The 18,587-nt window shown below is 49.5% G+C and overlaps 1 protein-coding gene across 1 annotated transcript; it reads right to left on the reverse strand.

Moving 5' to 3' along the window:
- Nucleotides 1-6,535: 6,535 nt before the first annotated feature.
- Nucleotides 6,536-18,514, reverse strand: WFDC3 (WAP four-disulfide core domain 3). The gene is made up of 6 exons (XM_052650485.1): nucleotides 18,450-18,514; nucleotides 18,010-18,092; nucleotides 16,339-16,573; nucleotides 8,238-8,369; nucleotides 7,282-7,468; nucleotides 6,536-6,683 (listed from the first exon to the last, which is right to left on the reverse strand). The coding sequence occupies exons 2-5, from the start codon at nucleotides 18,064-18,066 to the stop codon at nucleotides 7,299-7,301; spliced, it is 594 nt and encodes a 197-aa protein (XP_052506445.1). The 5' UTR covers nucleotides 18,067-18,092; nucleotides 18,450-18,514; the 3' UTR covers nucleotides 6,536-6,683; nucleotides 7,282-7,298.
- Between the last annotated feature and the right edge of the window lie 73 nt (nucleotides 18,515-18,587).

The following is an 18,587-nucleotide window of genomic DNA, read 5'->3' on the forward strand; positions in this document are numbered from 1 at the left end:
CAAGGCTGTATATTGTCACCGTGCTTATTTAACTTCTATGCGAGTACATCATGAGAAATGCTGGACTGGAAGAAGCACAAGCTGGAATCAAGATTGCCGGGAGAAATATCAACAACCTCAGATATGCAGATGACACCACCCTTACGGCAGAAAGCGAAGAAGAACTAAAAAGCCTCTTGATGAAAGTAAAAGAGAAGAGTGAAAAAGTTGGCTTAAAGCTCAACATTCAGAAAACGAAGATCATGGCATCCAGTCCCATCACTTCATGGCAAATAGATGGGGACACTGGAAACAGTGTCCGACTTTATTTTTTGGGGCTCCAAAATCACTGCAGATGGTGATTGCAGCTATGAAATTAAAAGATGCTTACTCCTAGCTTCCCCAATGGCCCAGAGGTTAAAGAGTCTGCCTCCAATGAGGGAGACCCGGGTTTAATCCCTGGGTCGGGAAGATCCCCTGGAGAAGGCAATGGTAACCCACTCCAGTATTCTTGCCAGGAGAATCCCATGGAAGGAGAAGCCTGGTAGGCTACAGTCCACGGCGTCGCAAAGAGTTGGACACAACTGAGCAAGTTCACTTTCTTTCACTTTCACTCCTTGGAAGGAAAGTAATGACCAACCTAGACAGCATGTTAAAAAGCAGAGACATTACTTTGCTAACAAAGGTCCGTCTAGTCTGGCTATGGTTTTTCCAGTGGTCATGTATGGATGTGAGAGTTGGACTATAAGGAAAGCTGAGTGCCGAAGAATTGGTGCTTTTGAACTGTGGTGTCGGAGAAGACTCTTGAGAGTCCCTTGGACTGGAATGAGATCCAACCAGTCCATCCTAAATGAGATCAGTCCTGGGTGTTCACTGGAAGGACTGATGTTGAAGCTGAAACTCCAGTACTTTGGCCACCTGATATGAAGAGCTGACTCATTTGAAAAGAGCCTGATGCTGGGAAAGATTGAGGGCAGGAGGAGAAGGGGACGACAGAGGATGAGATGGTTGGATGGCATCACCAACTCAATGGATATGGGTTTGGGCGGATTCCGGGAGTTGGTGATGGACAGGGAGGCCTGGCATGCTGCAGTTCATGGCGTCGCAGAGTCAGACATGACTGAGCGACTGAACTGAACTGAAGTCTTACTTTATTACGTATAATTCAGTAAGTATCTGTATTATAGATCCAGCTATGTAACTTCTCAAAGTCAACTGAAAAAGGTGGGACTAACTCCGACTTTAGTCTTAACCAGGCTTCAGAAGCTGACGCTGAAGCTGAAGCACCAATATTTTGGTCATCTGATGTGAACAGATGACTCACTGGAAAAGTCTCTGATGCTGGGAAAGATTGAGGATAGGAGAAGAGGGTGTCAGAGGATGAGATGGCTGGATGGCATCACTGATACAATGAACATGAACTTGGGCAAACTCTGGGAGATGGTGAAGGACAGGGAGGCCTAAGGTGCTGCACGCCATGGAGTCCCAGAGAATCAGTACGGGAGATTGAACAAGGCTTCAGAAGCGGTCTGTCACAGACCTCTGCTGCCCTCTGGTGGCTTTAAGCATAAAAGCACCAGCAAAGAATTCACACTCAAAATTTCCAGACCCCAAAGCGCAGCTAAGCCTGGGGTCCCAGGGGAGGAGAGTCTGAACCTCACCACCACTTCAAATAGGTCTTGACCCCTCACTGAACACCCTCTTCATCTCCAGTCTGGATAATCACCCTCAAAAACTGTGCTTCATTTCCCTGTCCTGGATGGGCTAATGTACTGGTCCAGACTGAAGCTAGGGGTCCAGGCTGTGTGTTTGTTGTTGCTGTTGAGTTCCTAAGCCTTGTCTGACTCTTCGAGACCCCATGGACTGCAGCACATCAGGCTCCTCTGTCCTCCACTATCTTCCAGAGTTTACTCAAATTCATGTTCATTAGTCGGTAATGTTTTCCAACCATCTCACCCTCTGCCGCCTCCGTTCTCCTTTTGCCCTCAATCTTTCCCAGCATCAGGGTCTTTTTCAATGAGTCAGACTGGTCATATCAGGTGACCAAAGTATTGGAGCTTCAGTTTCAGCAACAGTGCTTCCAGTGAATATTCAGGATTGATTTCCTTTAGGATTGACTGGTTTGATCTCCTTGCAGTCCAAGGGTCTTTCAAGAGTCTTCTCCAGCACCATAATTTGAAAGCATCAATTCTTCAGTGCTCACCCTTCTTGATGGTCCAACTCTTACAACCGTACATGACCACTGGAAAAAACATAGCTTTGATTAGACAGACCTTTGTCAGCAAAATCATGTCTCTGCTTCTTAATACACTGTCTAGGTTTGTCATAGCTTTTCTTCCAAGAAGCAAGCGTCTTTTAATTTTGTGGCTGCAGTCATCACCCAGAGTGACTTTGGAGCCCAAGAAAATAAAATTTCATTAAAACCCCCCAAAATAAAACTGTCACTGCTTCCACTTTTTCCCCTTCTATTTGCCATGAAGTGATGGGACCAGATGCCATGATCTTAGTTTTTTTAATGCTGAGTTTCAAGCCAGCTTTTTCACTCTCCTCTTTCACCTTCATCAAGAGACTCTTTAGTTGTTGGAAGAAAACAGTTCAAGAGCTGTTACCTGATAGTCTGATGGTCAGTGCATAAGAATGTGATTATAGAGTACAAATGAGGAAGTATGAAAGGGAGAGTCTGATGCAGTTACCCTTGCCTGTCCCTCTTTTTCTTACTTCCCAGACTATCACAGGGGATCCCAAGCCACTAGCTTTTCTCTAGTTTATAATGAGAGAAATCAGAATATCACAATTAGAAGAATTTTGAGGTCAAACAGACCAAAGTTTGAACTAGCCCTCCGACTTACTCTGGGACCTCTGGGCAAGTTCTCTAAACTTTCTGACCCTCTAGGGAGAGAAAAACAAATACCAGATGATATCATGTATTTGGGATCTAAAAAATGACACAAATGAACACATCTGTGAAACACAAACGGATTCACAAACAGAGGGAACAAACGTGTGGTTGCCAAGGGGGAAAAGGATGGAGGCAGGATGCATTGGGAGTTTGGGGTTAGCAGATGCAAACTATTCATGTAGAGAATGGATAAACAGCAAGGTCCTACTGTAGAGCACAGGGAACTATATTCAATATCCTGTGATAAAACATAATGAAAAAGAGTTTGAAAAAGTATACATTTGTATACCTGAGTCACTTTGCTGTACAACAGAAACTAACAGACTGTAAATCAATAAAACAAATTTTTTAAAAATTAAAAAATAAACTTTCTGACGCTGCTTCCTCATCTGAAAAACATAGGATTTCTCAGGCCACTGTGAGGATTCAGTGAGATGGTGCATGGAAAGTTCTTAGCTCAGCGCCTGAATGGGATGAAGTCAGCACTCAAAGTGTTACCTGTTAACTCCTATGGTGGGGGTGGGGGGCGGGGGAGCTTCTTCATTCTTCACTGATGTTGGTGAATCTAGACAAGGCTATCCTGTGCACTGACCCACTTGTCAGAAGGGCCCCTTGCCCACGGGCACGGGTTCAGCCTCCTGCCCCTCTCATCCCATGTACCCCACTCACCAAAGACATTGTGCCTCACGGGACAGCAGTTAAATCCAGAAGGATGACAAGGAGAGGATGCAGAGGTCCACGGTGCTGTCAGGTCACCTGTGGAGCCACGGATTTCTAACACCTGATGGTCAGCAAACAGAGGGAGAAGGAAGATTCACAAGACGCACTGGGTCTGGTCAAAGAACGGGTCTTGCTTGACCCACACTGGAGGACTGACAAGTGTCAGAGCCCCAGGAAATCCTGCTCGGCACAAGGAGCTGTTAGGGGAAGTCACTGAAAGAATGTAACGGTTGATTGACACGTGAGTTGAACCCGGGCAATCGGAGGCTCCTCCAGCCCTCCCATCTTTGGAATGGACCCTGTGCCCACTGTTCCCACAGCGGGAGTTCTAAGGATACAGCCTTAAGAGAGGGAGGCCATTAGGTGCATCAGCACTGTACACGCAGCTGAGCCCAGCTAAGACCTCCCGATAAACCTTTCAAGTTTCTGAAGGTGAGTGCAGAGATCTGCTGGCCTTGGGGCCGCCCCAGACAAACATGTAAGTTGCCTTACATATTAGAACTCCCACCTACCAATCCAAGTGGTCGGCCCTTTCTTTTCTGTCCCTCCCTCTGAGTGCTCTCCACGAGGGGCTGGTTTCAGATTTCACCTAGCAAGCACTCAAGGTGAACCAGGTGGAAGCCTGAGGGTTAGGGAGTGGGAGGTGTGTGGCCTTTCTACCAGGTCAGAAGCTAATTTCAGGGTACAAGGCTACGGAATGGGACCAGGGTCCACAGAGGCCTTCAACCCTCAGAAAGGAAAGGTTCTAATGGCTTCTTTGGTTTTACAGTGTGGGAAATAAAGCCCACCGGCCCAAACCCAAGGAATGAACCCAAGGAATGAAGTGCGATATCCGATATCCAGCGTCTGGTGGGCAGGCACACCCGGGTCATCCTAATAGGGTTTTTACTCTCTCTGCTCCAAGTCCCTCCCCCAGCTCCTCCTTGGCTGAGCACTACAGGGTTAACAATCTTCCCGAGGACGTCACCTGGGTTTACGACTCTCCCCTTTGTCTGGATATTCCGTAAGCATCCCAAGGGCTATTACACATTAGCAGGCTGTCACTGGTCTAGTTGTCCTTGAAAAGGGATCAATGTTAGGTTTTATTTCTTCCAACAATAGGAAAAGCTGCCTAGAAAGGTCTTGGGGGCGGGGGCAGGCAGGTAGGGTGCAAGATGTGAAATTTGGCCTCAATTTCAAAACTGAAATTTGGTCTCAGCTGTTGACCACCAATGGTTGAGCCCTGACACAATCCTTGGAGAAGGCAATGGCAACCCACTCCAGTACTCTTGCCTGGAAAATCCCATGGACGGAGGAGCCTGGTAGGCTGCAGTCCATGGGGTCGCCAAGAGTCGGACACGACTGAGTGACTTCACTTTCACTTTTCACTTTCATGCATTGGGAAAGGAAACGGCAACCCACTCCAGTGTTCTTGCCTGGAGAATCCCAGGGACGGGGGAGCCTGGTGGGCTGCCGACTCTGGGGTAGCACAGAGTTGGACATGACTGACGCGACTTAGCAGCAGCAGCAGCAACACAATCCTAGTTCAAATTCAGCCCTTCACCCCTTTCCCCCTCCTCTCTCCCCCGCCTCTGCTTTCCCCATCCCCCCTCCCCCTCCCCGCTATTCCAGGCAGACAGGATAGGCTGGCCCAGATGAAGAGGATGGGAGGTCTGGAAGGACTCCTCTCCCAGTGCTCAGCCTGAGCTGCACCCTGGAGCTCACACCTCCCTCTTCAGTCCTGCTCCCCACCCGGCAGAAAACCATCCTACAGTATTTTAAGATCCTCTTTTTTTTTTTTGACCGCACTGAGAAGCATGCAGGATCTTTGCTTCCCAACCAGGGATCTAACCCGTGCCCTGTTAAGTGGAAGCATGGAGCCCTAACCACTGAACTACCAGGGAATTCTCTGTGTAAAGATATTAACGTCCAACAAGGGATAACTGCTTAGTTATTTTTATGAAGCTCTATTAAAAGAATGTATGTGATGGCATAAAAGATCTCCCAGATATAGAATCTGATCCATAACAAATAGAATTTTTAAAAAATTATCTTGGTCCAAAGAACCTAAAGAATGTCCAAAAAGAGATAACTGGTTAGTTATTTTGGTGTGTGTGAGTCACTCAGTTGTGTCCAACTCTTTGTGACCCCATGGACTGTAGCTAGCCAGGCTCCTCTGCCCATGGAACTCTCCAAGCAAGAATACTAGAGTGGGTGGCCATTCCTTTCTCCTGAGGATCTTCCTGACCCAGGGATTGAACCTGGGTCTCCATGCACTGTGGGCAGATTCTTTACCGTCTGAGCCACCAGGGAACCCCAGTTATCTTTATGGAGCTCTATTAGAAGAATACATGTGATGGCATAAAAGATCTCTAAGATATAGAATCTGATCCATAAAAAAGTGTGTGTATATATATATATATATATTTTTTTTTTTTTTTTTTTAAATTATCTTGGTCCAAAGAGCCTAAAGACATCCCACCCTATAGCAAAGCTTCCTGGAGGGGACAAAACGCCTATCTTGAAGCCAAGGGCTGGCCCCCAAGGAAGGCAGACCATGGTGGGATCATCCAAGCGACTCAAAAAACTAGCCATCACCCCAGCTCCACCCCAACCCTCATTCTCCAACCAAAGAAAAGTCAGCAAGTCCAGAAAGAGGCCTGACTCTCCCCCTCCTGGAGCTGAGACACATGTCAATGGCAAGTCACCCTGGGTTTGGCATCCACCCGTCTCCCCCTTGGCCATACCTAACCGGCATCCATTTTGGTGTTCTCAGAATAGATCGCTTATCCCTCCTAAAGAAGTCAATCCCAGAATCCCACAAGCACACTCAGACTCCTTTGCTCTCTTTCCTCATCTTAGCCCTCAAACAGCACAGACAAGAGGGTCAGCACCAGCCTTTATTGGGGAAAAGAAGCACCACACACCCACTGCCCAGACCCAGGGCCGGGTTTCCCACAGTCAAGGCAGCAGTAGTAACAGCAACACGGTGAGGGCAGTGACAGTGCCCGGGGGTGCCACCAGCCCCAGGACGACAGCCTCTCCTGGCTGCAGGACAAGCCCCCTAGACGCTCAGGACACATCAGATTGAGAGAGCACCGGGACCCTGCGAGAAGAAACATCAGGTCATAATTGCACCCTCCTGGCTCCAGCTCCCCAGCATGTCTGTCTCCCCTTCTACCCTGGAGAAGTTAGCAAAGATTGCTCTCACGGACCTTAAACGGCTGCCTGCTTTTCAGACAATCCAGGCTAAACTGGCATTGAAGACTACGTGTCATGCAGTGACCAACCTTGTATTTCCTGCTGTGAGAGCAGCCTGTCTGGCCCCTCACCCCCTCTCTCATATCACCCCACCCGTCCCCCAAGCGCATCACACAGTCCACCCTCTGTGTCTTTGGGCACCAGGCCACCCGTCCAGCTTGTTCTCTGTGTTCTCCTAGCTGGGTCACATCTAGCCGAGCCTTCTGGGCCCAGATCAAATGATACTTCTAGGAGAAGGACCTTCCCAAGGAAGCACACTTACTCTGGTCACCTGTATGCCCATACGGCCTATACGAGGGTCCTGACCTGTGAAATAGAATCTAACTGGACTCTCCAGGGCAAATACTGCCTTGCCCTTCTGGAGTTCCCACCCAGCACCTAAGTCGGTGTTTTGGACATAGCAGTGAATACCATTGTTACTGTTAACGAGGAACTGTACTCACCTAACTCAGAGTCAGACCTAATGGTCCAGGTGGGGTTCAGGGCCCGCTGGGGGGATGGGACTGGGTGGGACACAGAAGCGGCCACAGCCTGACTTGCAGCACTTTTCCCCAGCTTGGCAGTTCGCATCGACCATGCAGTTGACAATGCACAGGCCCACTAACACTTTTGGACAGTCGCCGGCCCACCCTGGGGGATAGACAGGCAAAGGTGTAGAGATAGGACGGTTGGTTCCAGTGACTCCAGGTGGGATCCCATCTGGGACTTAAGACACAGAGGCTCAGATGAATCCATCCCTGATTCTGACTAGATCTTAATCAAACATCTGGCTGGGACACCTTGAAGCTAGAGGATCCGAGCCCCCGCAGGGCCCCAAGAGAGCATCTGGATTAATGATTTCCAAATGGTGTCTCACAAGGAGCTCCCTAGAGGTACCTCGCTGGTGGCTCAGATGGTAAAGAATCTGCCTGCAACGTGGGGGATCTGGGTTTGATCCCTGGGTTGAGAAAGCTCCCCTGGAGAAAGGAAAGGCTACCCACTCCAGTACTCTTGCCTGGGGAATTTCATGGATGGAGGAGCCTGGCAGGCTACAGTCCATGGGGTCACACAGTCAAATATGACTGAGCAACAAACTTTTTTCTTTTTTCACTTCAGGACTTGATATCACTGTGGGTTTGGGGTGGGCCTGGGTGGGGTGCAGAAGCAAGGCTCCCACACCACCACCCTCACCCCTGGTGCTTGGGCTTCCTACTCCCCACCCCCTGCCATACGTGGGCCCCTTGATCAGGAGGAGGACTGCCTTGGCTTGGAGGGGCGCAGGGTATGAGAACTGGAAGGATAAGGATTCTGACTTCCTCCCACAGACAGAAAGAGAAGACGACCACAGATGGCTCCCTCCCTAACCAGCTCTGGGAGCCCAGGAGCACCCAAGGATCTCTTCCCCAAAGAGCTGACGTACCTCCCTTAATGTCTCCGAAGCAGGCATGGCCACAGCCGGTGCTGCAGCACTTCTGTCCCTGGGGACAGGACGTGTCCCCATCACACAGCTCTTCACACGGAAGGGGGTCAGCCGGACATTCACCGCCAAGCTCTGCCACGGAATCAGAACACTGGGGCTCAGAGGTACCCCAGCCCAGTGTTGCCAGTTATTTTTACTGGGACTCCAGTACAAAATGTACAAACAAAAATGTAATGGAAAATGACACATTTTCCATTGTTTCCTGTGTGTATTTCATAAATATTTATGCTTAAAGGGTGTATATTTATGTGCATTCATGTATATTCAATGCTGATACTTCTTATTCTATTTCTTCTTTTTCTTAATGCTGGCCACAAAATACGAAGTTGATATCCAGATGCAGCTTGAAAAGCGCGGTTGAGGTCTAACAAGTTGTGACAAACTCACTAGTTGCCGCCCCAATATCCGTCCTCCCTCCTTGCTTCCTGTGGTTGACATCAGCACTGCTGGCTGCTGAACTCATGCCCACGGGTAGCCCCCTTCCTATCGTCTCTGGGCTGGACTGGGTGATTTGCTTTGACCGACAAGACCCCAGCAAGTATGATGTAAGCAGCCCGTGTGCGTGCTTGCCTGCTCAGTTGCTTCAGTCATGTCTGACTCTTGGGGACCCTGTGGACTGTAGCCCACCAGGCTCTCTGTCCATGGGATTCTCTAGGCAAGACTACTGGAGTGGTTGCCATGCCCTTCTCCAGGGGTCACGTTCACGGCCCCTAGATAGACAATGAAACTCAGAGAAGAGAAGCTGTTGGCCCAGAACCGCAGAGTGAGTCAGCGCCAAAACAGGACGAAACCCAGCCTCTCAGTCTGTAGTGAAGCACTCTTTCTACTACACCATCCCTAAGACAGGTGGGCAACGGGCCAGCTCCACAGGGCAGGCACACCCAAGAAGTCCCATCCAAGCCACACCCGCTCACCGTGACTCACTCCTCTCGGTGTTCAAGTTTTTTAAATGGAGGGGAAATACAGGCCATTCAAGGCTTTGTAGAAAACCAAGACAGGACTGGCCCAGTGCCTCTGAGAAAGAATATATACATATGATTGGACACAGCTGGTTCCGGGAAGCCTGACATGATGGAAAAAGCACATGCTAGATTCCAAGAGAACGCGTGCAGCTAAACACGTGTTCAGTCGCACAGTTGTGTCTGACTCTTTGCAACCCTATGGACTGCAGTCCTCCAGGCTTCTCTGTCCATGATATTTTCTAGGCAAGACTACTGGAGCAGGTTGCCATTTCCTCCTCCAGGGGATCTTCCCCACCCAGAGATCACACTCCAGTCTCCCGCATCTCCTGCACTGGCAGGCAGATTCTTTGCTACTGAGCCACCTGGGAAACCTCGTACAGCTGAACAATCCAAGGTATAATAACCTAGCATCCTTAGATTTTCTAAACAGCCCCTATTTCATGCCATTGTCAGTCTGTATTACAACTATATGTCTTGATTTTTTTATTCATAAAATATGATCATTGTTCATCACCACATGTCTCTCCCCACACCTCCCCACTTGTTTGACAAACACTAAAATCCCTCTAACAAGGAACAAAGCCTTTTATCCCCAAGGTTGAGAAGACTGAGCATAAAAACAATCTCCCCGATAGAGAAAAAACCCAGCAGCAAACACGTCTCACCAAATTATACCTTGTACCCTAGAAAGTGGAGGCCTAGAATCTTAAACTCCCCAGATTTAACCATTTTGCTGGGCCTGACTCTGAAGTAGCTTCCCAGGTGTCTCAGGGTAAAGAACCTGCCTGCCAATGCAGGAGACAGAGGAGACGCGGGTTCAATCCCTGGGCCGGGAAGATCCCTGGAGGAGGAAGTGGCAACCCACTCCAGTATTCTTGCCTGGAGAATCCCACGGAGAGAGGAACCTGGGAGGCTACAGTCCATAGGGTCGCAAAGAGTTGGACACGACTTAGCAAGTGAGCGCACACTCACGACTCTGAAGTAACCAATGCCAGGAGCACCCAGCTACCACTGCTTTCGTCCCCAGGACAAGGAACAGACACCAAAGCTCTACTGTCTCCCAGGCCAGACTTCCTTGAGTTCCCTGGGGATTTATCAACTATCAGAAGCAACAAAGGGACCCTTGGAGGATAGGCTGAAGCCCTGAGGCTCAGAATATATCCCTTCAGACCAGTGCCCAGCAGGGCCACCCAGTCCAACACTCTATCTGATGCCTGAATCCCTGCCAAACGATCCCCCATCCTCAGTTTGGAAAGCTGGAATTAAGGGAGAAGGCAATGGCACCCCACTCCAGTACTCTTGCCTGGAAAATCCCATGGACGGAGTAGCCTGGTAGGCTGCAGTCCATGGGGTCGCGAAGAGTCGGACACGACTGAGCGACTTCACTTTCACTTTACTACCTTCAAGCCCGACTACAGCCAGCCATCCTTATATTTAAGCTAGACAGCCTTAAGAATAAGAAAGTCTTTCTTTATACTCAACTGCCATCTGTTTTTCTCCATTGGTCCTTTACCTATCCCCAGACACCTGGTAAGATCACAGCTTGTGCCACCTTTGTAGACATCCTCTGCCTTTCACTGTCTCAGCTCCACCAGGCTAGGTGAGCTCAGTCCCTCCTATCACACGGTTTCTAGCCACCTCAGTTACCTCAGCAGGAATCAGGGTGAGAAATACGAATGACAGCCAGAATAGGGATGGTCAGTCTAGCCTCTGGATATGCCCGATCCCAAGATCCCAAGCTATCATCAGAAAGGCAGAATAGAAAGCTGAAGCCCAGAAACACTCACTCACTGAGTCTCCACTGCTGCCTCAGCTCCAACCCTCCACTAGGGAAAGATGCCAGCTGCTGGCCGGGAAAGTGACATGTTAAAACTTCTTAAGCCAAGAAGGGCCCTGAGTCCTCAAACCTATTCCTTTCTTCTCATGTAAATAGACAGACAGACATCCAGAAGGGGGAGAAATCGGCCTGAAGTCTATGGTCCCAGAACTGGGCCCTAAACCCCCAGCTTTGACACTAGGTCCAGTGCCCTTTAACCCACATGATTACAATCCCGTACACTCTGCAAGAATCACCTAAAAGCCAATCAACAAGCACTGGGACTCAGCTCAGTTCTGCCAAAAGACCCAGTAGTAGACAGCTTTAGGGGTTAGGAAAACTTACAAATAAACTAGTGTGTGTCTGGAGCCCCCGGGACCACTCCTAGTTTTGGTGATTCACCGGGACTGAGCATACAGGTATACACACGGCCATGATTCACAACAGCACAAAAATACAAAGCAAAACCCATCAAGGGGAAGAGGCACATGACGCGAAGTCCAGGGGAAACCAGGCACAAGCTTCCAGGAGCCCGCTCCAGGAGAGTTGCACAGGATGAGCTTTATTCTTCTGGCATGAAACTGTGACAACACGTATGAAGTGGTATTCTACCAGGGAACCCACTGGAGACTCAAGATTCTTCCTTGGGGCTGGGCACACGGCACTCTCTGCCTAGCCCATACCACTCTTAATAGTTAGGGTGGCAGGAACTCACTCAAAAATCCAAATTCCCAGAAGCCAGCCAAGGCCAATCTTGTGAGCAGGCCTTTCTGGGAATGTTAGCCTTGGACCTGCTGTGTTAATTCTCTCAGCTGTACAAACAGCGTGGAGGTTTCAGGAAAGGGGGCCCCAAACACACATGGAGCCCACACCCTCGATCCATACAAAAGGATGTAATGCATATTTCCTAATAAGAAAACAGAGGCTCACAGGGGCTCAGGAGGGGCCAACCTTCACGCAGTGGGAGGGGGCCATAAGGGACCCAAGACAGACAGACAGAGATTGGCTCAGTCATGTCCAACTCTTGGCAACCCCACATGCTGCAATGCACCAGGCTCCTCTGTCCATGGAATTCTCCAGGTAAGAATACTGGAATGGGTTGCCATCCTCTTTTTCAGGGGATCTTCCAAACCCAGGCATTGAACCTGGGTCTCCCACATTGCAGGCAGATTCTTTACCGTCTGAGCTACCAGGGAAGCCTCTGGGACAACATTAAGGCCACTATCTGAATCTTCACTCCAAACCCTTCTCCTCCCAAACTTGTCCCCTTCTCAGCAAAGAATACGACCATCACCCAAAGGCTCCAGCCAGACACTCAGCATCCTTCTTGACACTTCCTCTTCCTCATCACCCACATCTGCTAACCAGGCCTGTCAGCTCCATCTTCAGAAGTATTTCAGGGACTTCCCTGGTGGTCCACTGGTTAAGAATCTGCCTGCCAATAGTGGACACGGGTTCAATCCCTGGTCGGGGAAGATCTCACATGCCCTGGGGCAACTAAGCCGGTGAACCACAACTGCTGAGCCCCTTTGCTGCAACTACTGAAGCCTGCTTGCCGTGAGCTGGGGCTCCACTACAAGAGAAGCCCGAGCGCCACAACTAAGTGTGGCTCCCCCTTGCCACAACTAGAGAAAGCCCAAAAGCAGCAACAAAGACCACGCACAGCCAAAAATAGTAAATAAAATTTTCCCCCCAAAAAAGTACTTCAAGTCTGCCACTTCTCTGGGTCTGCACTGTCTCCAGCCTGGTCTGAGCCATGTCACCCCCTTGCCCAGCCTGCCACAGTGGCCTCTCAACTGGCCTACCACCTTCCACATTCCCCTCATCCATTCTTCACACTCCAGCAGAGAGGTCTTCTTAAAATGAAAACCCAACCAGGTCTCTCCTGCTTTAAAGGCCTCCCGTTGCACTTACAATAAAGCCTCAGACAGAGGCCCTGGAGGTTCCCTGAAAGCCTAGACCTGAACTGGAAACACCCTCCTTCTCCATCTCTCTTCTCCAACCACACTGACCTTTCACCTCCTGAAAAGAGCAAGCCCAGCCCCACCCTGCAGGCTTTGCCCCGGCAGTTCCCTCTTCCTAGCATTACACCCAACAGCCAGCTGCTTCTTCTCATTCTCCAGCTTAAAACGATACCTCCTCTTTCCCACACTTTTCTTTCCTTTCATAGCAATAGCATGACTGGTGCTTATTACTGTCCACTTATGATTATTTCCTCTGTCTCACATCAGGGCCTGAGCTCCATGAGACCAAGGACCGTGACTGCCCTGCTCACCCCTGGATGCCCAAATGCCAGGTAGTAAAGACCGACTCAATGTGTACTGAATCCATTTATAAGCAAGCAAGTGAAATAGACAGGCCGGACGTCAGAGAGCTGGGAGGAAATCTGATCGGCAAGGTGCTGGGCATAACTCTATAAGCTGTTGGGCATTATTTGGCAGGTTTTGTACAAGCTTCTTTTATACATTTCTTCTCAACTACATGATTGGAGAAGGCAATGGCAACCCACTCCAGTACTCTTGCCTGGAAAATCCCATGAACAGAGGAGCTTGGTAGGCTGCAGTCCATGGGGTTGCAAAGAATCAGACACCACTGAGCGCCTTCACTTTCACTTTTCACTTTCATGCACTGGAGAAGTAAATGGCAACCCACTCCAGTGTTCTTGCCTGGAGAATCCCAGGGATGGGGGAGCCTGGTGGGCTGCCGTCTATGGGGTCGCACAGAGTCAGACACGACTGAAGCGACTTAGCATCAGCATCAACTACATGGGATAGACTGAATACTTGTACTCTCCGAAAATTCTTATGTTGAAACTAAATACCCAAAGTGAGGGTATTTGGAAGTGGGGTCTTTGGGAAGTGATTAGGTCAAGAGACTGGAGCCCTCATAAGGGCTAGTGGCCCTTAGTGGCCTTTTGTCACATAAGGTCACAGCAAAAAGAGAGCAGTCTACAAACCAGGAAGCAGGCCCTCACCAGACACTTAATCTGGCACCTTGATTTCGGATGTCCCCATTTCCAGAATTGTGAGAAATAAATGTCTGTAGTTTATAAGCCACCCAGTCTGTGCTATTCTGTTACAGTAGTGAGAATGGACACTGCCTTATCACTCTATGAGAGAAATGTCCTTGCAGGCATGTGTTTGGAGAAGGCGATGGCAGCCCACTCCAGTACTCTTGCCTGGAAAATCTCATGGACAGAGGAGCCTGGTAAGCTGCAGTCCATGCGGTCGCGAAGAGTCGGACACGACTGAGCAACTTCACTTTTACTTTTCACTTTCATGCATTGGAGAAGGAAATGGCAACCCACTTCAGTGTTCTTGCCTGGAGAATCCCAGGGACGGGGGAGCCTGGTGGGCTGCCATCTCTGGGGTCACACAGAGTCGGACACGACTGAAGTGACTTAGCAGCAGCAGCAGCAGCATGCATGTGTTTAGTCAATCAGTCATTTCCGAGTCTTTGCAACTGTTTGGAGACCACCAGGCTCCTCTGTCCATGGGATTCTCCAGGCAAGAATACTGCAGCAAGTTGCCATTTTCTCCTCCACGGGATCTTCCTGACTCAGGGATCTCCTGTGTCTCCTGCACTGCAGGCAGATTCTTACCTGCTGAGCCATCAGGGAAGCCCTGATAAGAGATAAATATGCTTACCTCCATTTTAAGGATGATAAAAAGAGGCCACAGAGGAGCCAGGCTTCTTACCCATATTCAAACCCTAACTGCCTCAGGAGAGCAGGTCCAGGGTCCAGCCCGGGCCCTCAGGCACTCTGATGTGCCTCTACCTTACCAAACAGACAGCACAGGAAGCCTCTGGTGAATCAGGGCTTAATGAAACCAGAAGTTGTTCACAGCCCAGAAAGAAGAGCTCCTAGTGCCAGTCATTGGGTGTAGCAATGAGTCCCATTGGGTGAGTGGGCCAGCCCTGCTCCAGGACTGGAACTGTAGAAAAGCACTTAACTAATAACCCCATGGCCAATATCACTTCCCACCGGACGAGGAACCCCACGCAGCCAGTGGGCTCTGGGAAATCTGCAGAGAAATCACTGTTCTAACCTGCTGAGCTCCCAGGAAAGAAGCAGCCCCAACTGGGCTGGCCAGGGCCCAGAGCAGCTCACTGAGGTGCCCAGCTGGGCTGCCAGCCTCACCCTCAGCCCCTACAATTCAGTCATCACCTTCAAACATGGGGAAGACTGTATCAGGCCCAACAAGCCACCAGGGAGTGACCTGTGGGAGACAGACGCCCAGCCCTAGTTCCAGATGGGGCCTCAAGAATCCTGGCAAGGAGTACAACCCTCTATTCTCTTTTATGGGCACGCTGCCCAAGGGAGCTGCCAAAGTCAGGTGCAGACAATCCTACTGGGTAGAGGGAAGGGGCCTGCTACCTGGGGAGATTTGGCTGGCAGGTCAGCCTTCACAAGAACCCTGAGTTCCAAGTAAAAGAAGCACAGATAATCAATGGTCTATTCTTTCCTGACAGAAAGCAAAGAACTGGGGACTCTAGTGATTACAAGAGAAGAGACAGCTCCCCCACCAAAAAAAAAAAAAAAAGGTGGGGTGGGGAAGAGGTGCTCTAGGTGAGCTAGAGTCCAAGAGCCAACCTTGAAGACAGGAAGCTGGCTGGGTCTACATAGCCCAGGGGCAAGATCGGAAAGGAGACATGGATTTTGCCTCTCGAGACATCGTTAGGGACGACTCCTCAGCAGAGCCAACCACAGCATACACTGCAGTGCATCTGCCCAGCCAGACAGGATTCATTCCCCTGGCCTGGCTCTTGGCATAGGTTCTTATCGGGAGGGTATTTTCCTTCTTTCACTGCAAAAGAGATCACCTGAGGTTGGGGGTACCTGATAAGGCCTCAAGAAATGGGGAACAGAAGCCAAATGCACTTCGGGGACCTTTAGCCTCTCCCAAATTCTTATCTAAAATATTTCTGCAACCACTTTCCCCTCCTCCCACACCCCCACCATCCACCAATACACACCCAGCACCTCAAGAACGAGCCAATCTGCAGAGAGAGAGAAAGGTTGGGCAAAGCCAGAACCTCTAGTAAGCCAGACTGGAAATGCTATCTCCTTGTCCAGAGAGGACAGAGAAAGCCAGGAAGACCTATCCTGGCTGCTCCCAGAATTGATCCATCCAGATCTGTCCTACAGAGGAGACCACCATCTCCCCAAATGAGGATGCTCACTCTGGGGGGAGGCAAGGGGTGATTTCTTCTCTAGTCATTTTCAGTTACTCTTATTCAGGGGTCCCAAAGGGTAACTCACCGCGCTCTCCTACAGTCACCCTGGATGCCGTGGACCCAAGAGCCACTATTGTCTTCAGGAGGAAGAGGCAGCTCAACATGACGATGATGCTGAGGGCTGATACAAAAACTCCAATCCGGCCAGACATGTACATCTTGCCCAGAACATCAACCGAGGGAAGGGCAAGGCAAGGGGACTGGCCTAAGCCCAGCCCCAGATCCTTCCCTTTCGCAATAATTCCCAAGGATGTCTTCTCCTGACAAGAAGAAGAAAAGTGATTGGTTGCTGGTGTGTGGGAACATTCCTGGTGCTACCAAAAGACACATGTGATCAGAATGATCAAACTCTGTACAAGGGACAATGATGAAGAATCTAGGGGGAGCTGGGAAAACAGAGGGATAGACACTGGATCAAAGAGAGCCCTAGAGGGTTTTTCAGGGACATGGCTACAGCTGAAATGAGAGAGGAAAGGACTAAAGACACCACTAAAGAAAAGAACCAACGCTAATAAAATGCACTGTGGCTCCTGTCCATCATCGCAACCTAGAAAACAGAGACTAGAACCAACTGCGTACAAACTATTCAAAAACTATAGAAAAGTAGTGTTTGAATTTCTTCAGAACTAACATAAATGCACCAAAAACCATCTTGGTCACTCTGGCCCATATAGGACATTTTTGGACTACATGAAGGCTAGTTGACAAAACTCAAAAGAACAGTTGCTGACTCAAGTAATAACCTAGGTCATATAGACTCCCTTTCTTTATCTCTTCTTTCTATTTCTTTTTATTTTTCTTTATCTGTCCCTTTGATCAACCATGATACCTAATAGTGTCCACTGGCTCTGCTTAGTCTAACAAGGTTAAAGGGCAGGGGACATTCAAGGCACAAGATAAAAAACCTAAATAGGGTCTAGGAGTTTGTTGCCAGAAAGTCACCTTATTATTTTAAGGCTGATAAATGAACATTTGTTGATCTAATATGTGCTTGACATATTTCTCACAACTAACTTGCAAAAGTAAGAAAACTAATTCTTTTTTAGAGGGAAAACTGCCCAAGGTCATTAAGCTAGTAAGTGGTGGCTTCTGGAATTTAATAACAGTAATGACAGATAGCATTGTTTGAAGGTTTATTACTGCCAAGGGTCTAGGTACTTTACATAAGTTAGCTCACTTAATTCTCACTACAACCCTATGAGTTAAATACTATTATCCCCATTCTGCAGATGGGGAAACTGCATCACAGAAAGAAATGTAGGTCGCAGCTAATAAGTGGTAGAACAAAGGTGCGTGTGTGCATGCTCAGTTGCTTCGGTCATGTCTGACTTTTTGCAGCGTCTGAGTCTTTGTAACTCTATGGACTGTAGCCCACCAGGCTCCTCTGTCCATGGGATTCCCCGGGCAAGAATACCAGGAGTGGGTTGCCATTCCCTTCTCCAGGGACTCTTCCGACCCAGGGATCGAACAGACGTCTCCTGCATCTCCTGTGTTCCAGGAGGATTCTTTGACCACTGAGCCACTTGGGAAGCCCAGAACAAAGGTAAGCAGTCCAATTCCATAGCCAGTGTTCTTTACCATCTTATCATAATGAATTTGAACTCAGATCTTTCTAACTGCAAAACTCATGCACCTTCTACTACCCCATATTATGACCTGGTAAAAGTAGGTCCAATTCTATTCATGGATGTCTTACCTCTAATGCAGAGCAAAAGGGGATCTGGGGAACTCCACAGCTGTGAAACCCCTGCATCCTCAACCTATCCCAGAATCAACCATCTGGGGAGAGAAGCCCAGGATCTTCATTAGATGCCTTCCGACTCCAAGAGGCAACCCCTGGGGTAAAGGCCTGGAGGGACCCCTGAGTGAGTGTTTAGGATGCCATGGGCCAGACCCCCTCCCCCTCTTGTTGGGTTTTGGGGTCCTCCCATGAGGCCCATCCAATTCTGGGAGCTGAGTGGCGGGCATATTAAAATCTAGTTTTCCAAAGACAACCGCAGACGCCCCTGTACCAAACGCCCCCCTCCTCTCCCCAGCTCCAGCCCGTGGAAACCTGCTCCCTTCCTCCCGCCCCGCACTTCTCCACGGGCCTTGGCCCGGCCAGAGAACGACCCTTGACTGAACACCCCCAGTCACACCCGAAGCGAGGCCGCCCCCGAGAGGGAGAAAGGCCACCCGACACGCAACGCCTCTAAGCAGCTGCAACCGGACGAGAACCAGCGGCTCGGTTTCCCTGGCAACCCCTCCGCTCGCCGCGTCGCGCTTCCGGAGCCT

Source organism: Budorcas taxicolor, chromosome 13, assembly GCF_023091745.1.
Source record: "Budorcas taxicolor isolate Tak-1 chromosome 13, Takin1.1, whole genome shotgun sequence".
Lineage (NCBI taxonomy): Eukaryota > Metazoa > Chordata > Mammalia > Artiodactyla > Bovidae > Budorcas > Budorcas taxicolor.

Coding starts and splice junctions, on each gene's coding strand:
- WFDC3 (XM_052650485.1), bottom strand. CDS start 18,066: ATGCAGGGGTTTCACAGCTGTGGAGTTCCCCAGATCCCCTTTTGCTCT. Junction 16,574..18,009: donor CCTTTTGCTCTGCATTAGAG/GTAAGACATCCA, acceptor TCTTCTTGTCAG/GAGAAGACATCCTTGGGAAT. Junction 8,370..16,338: donor GGTGACTGTAGGAGAGCGCG/GTGAGTTACCCT, acceptor ATTCCGTGGCAG/AGCTTGGCGGTGAATGTCCG.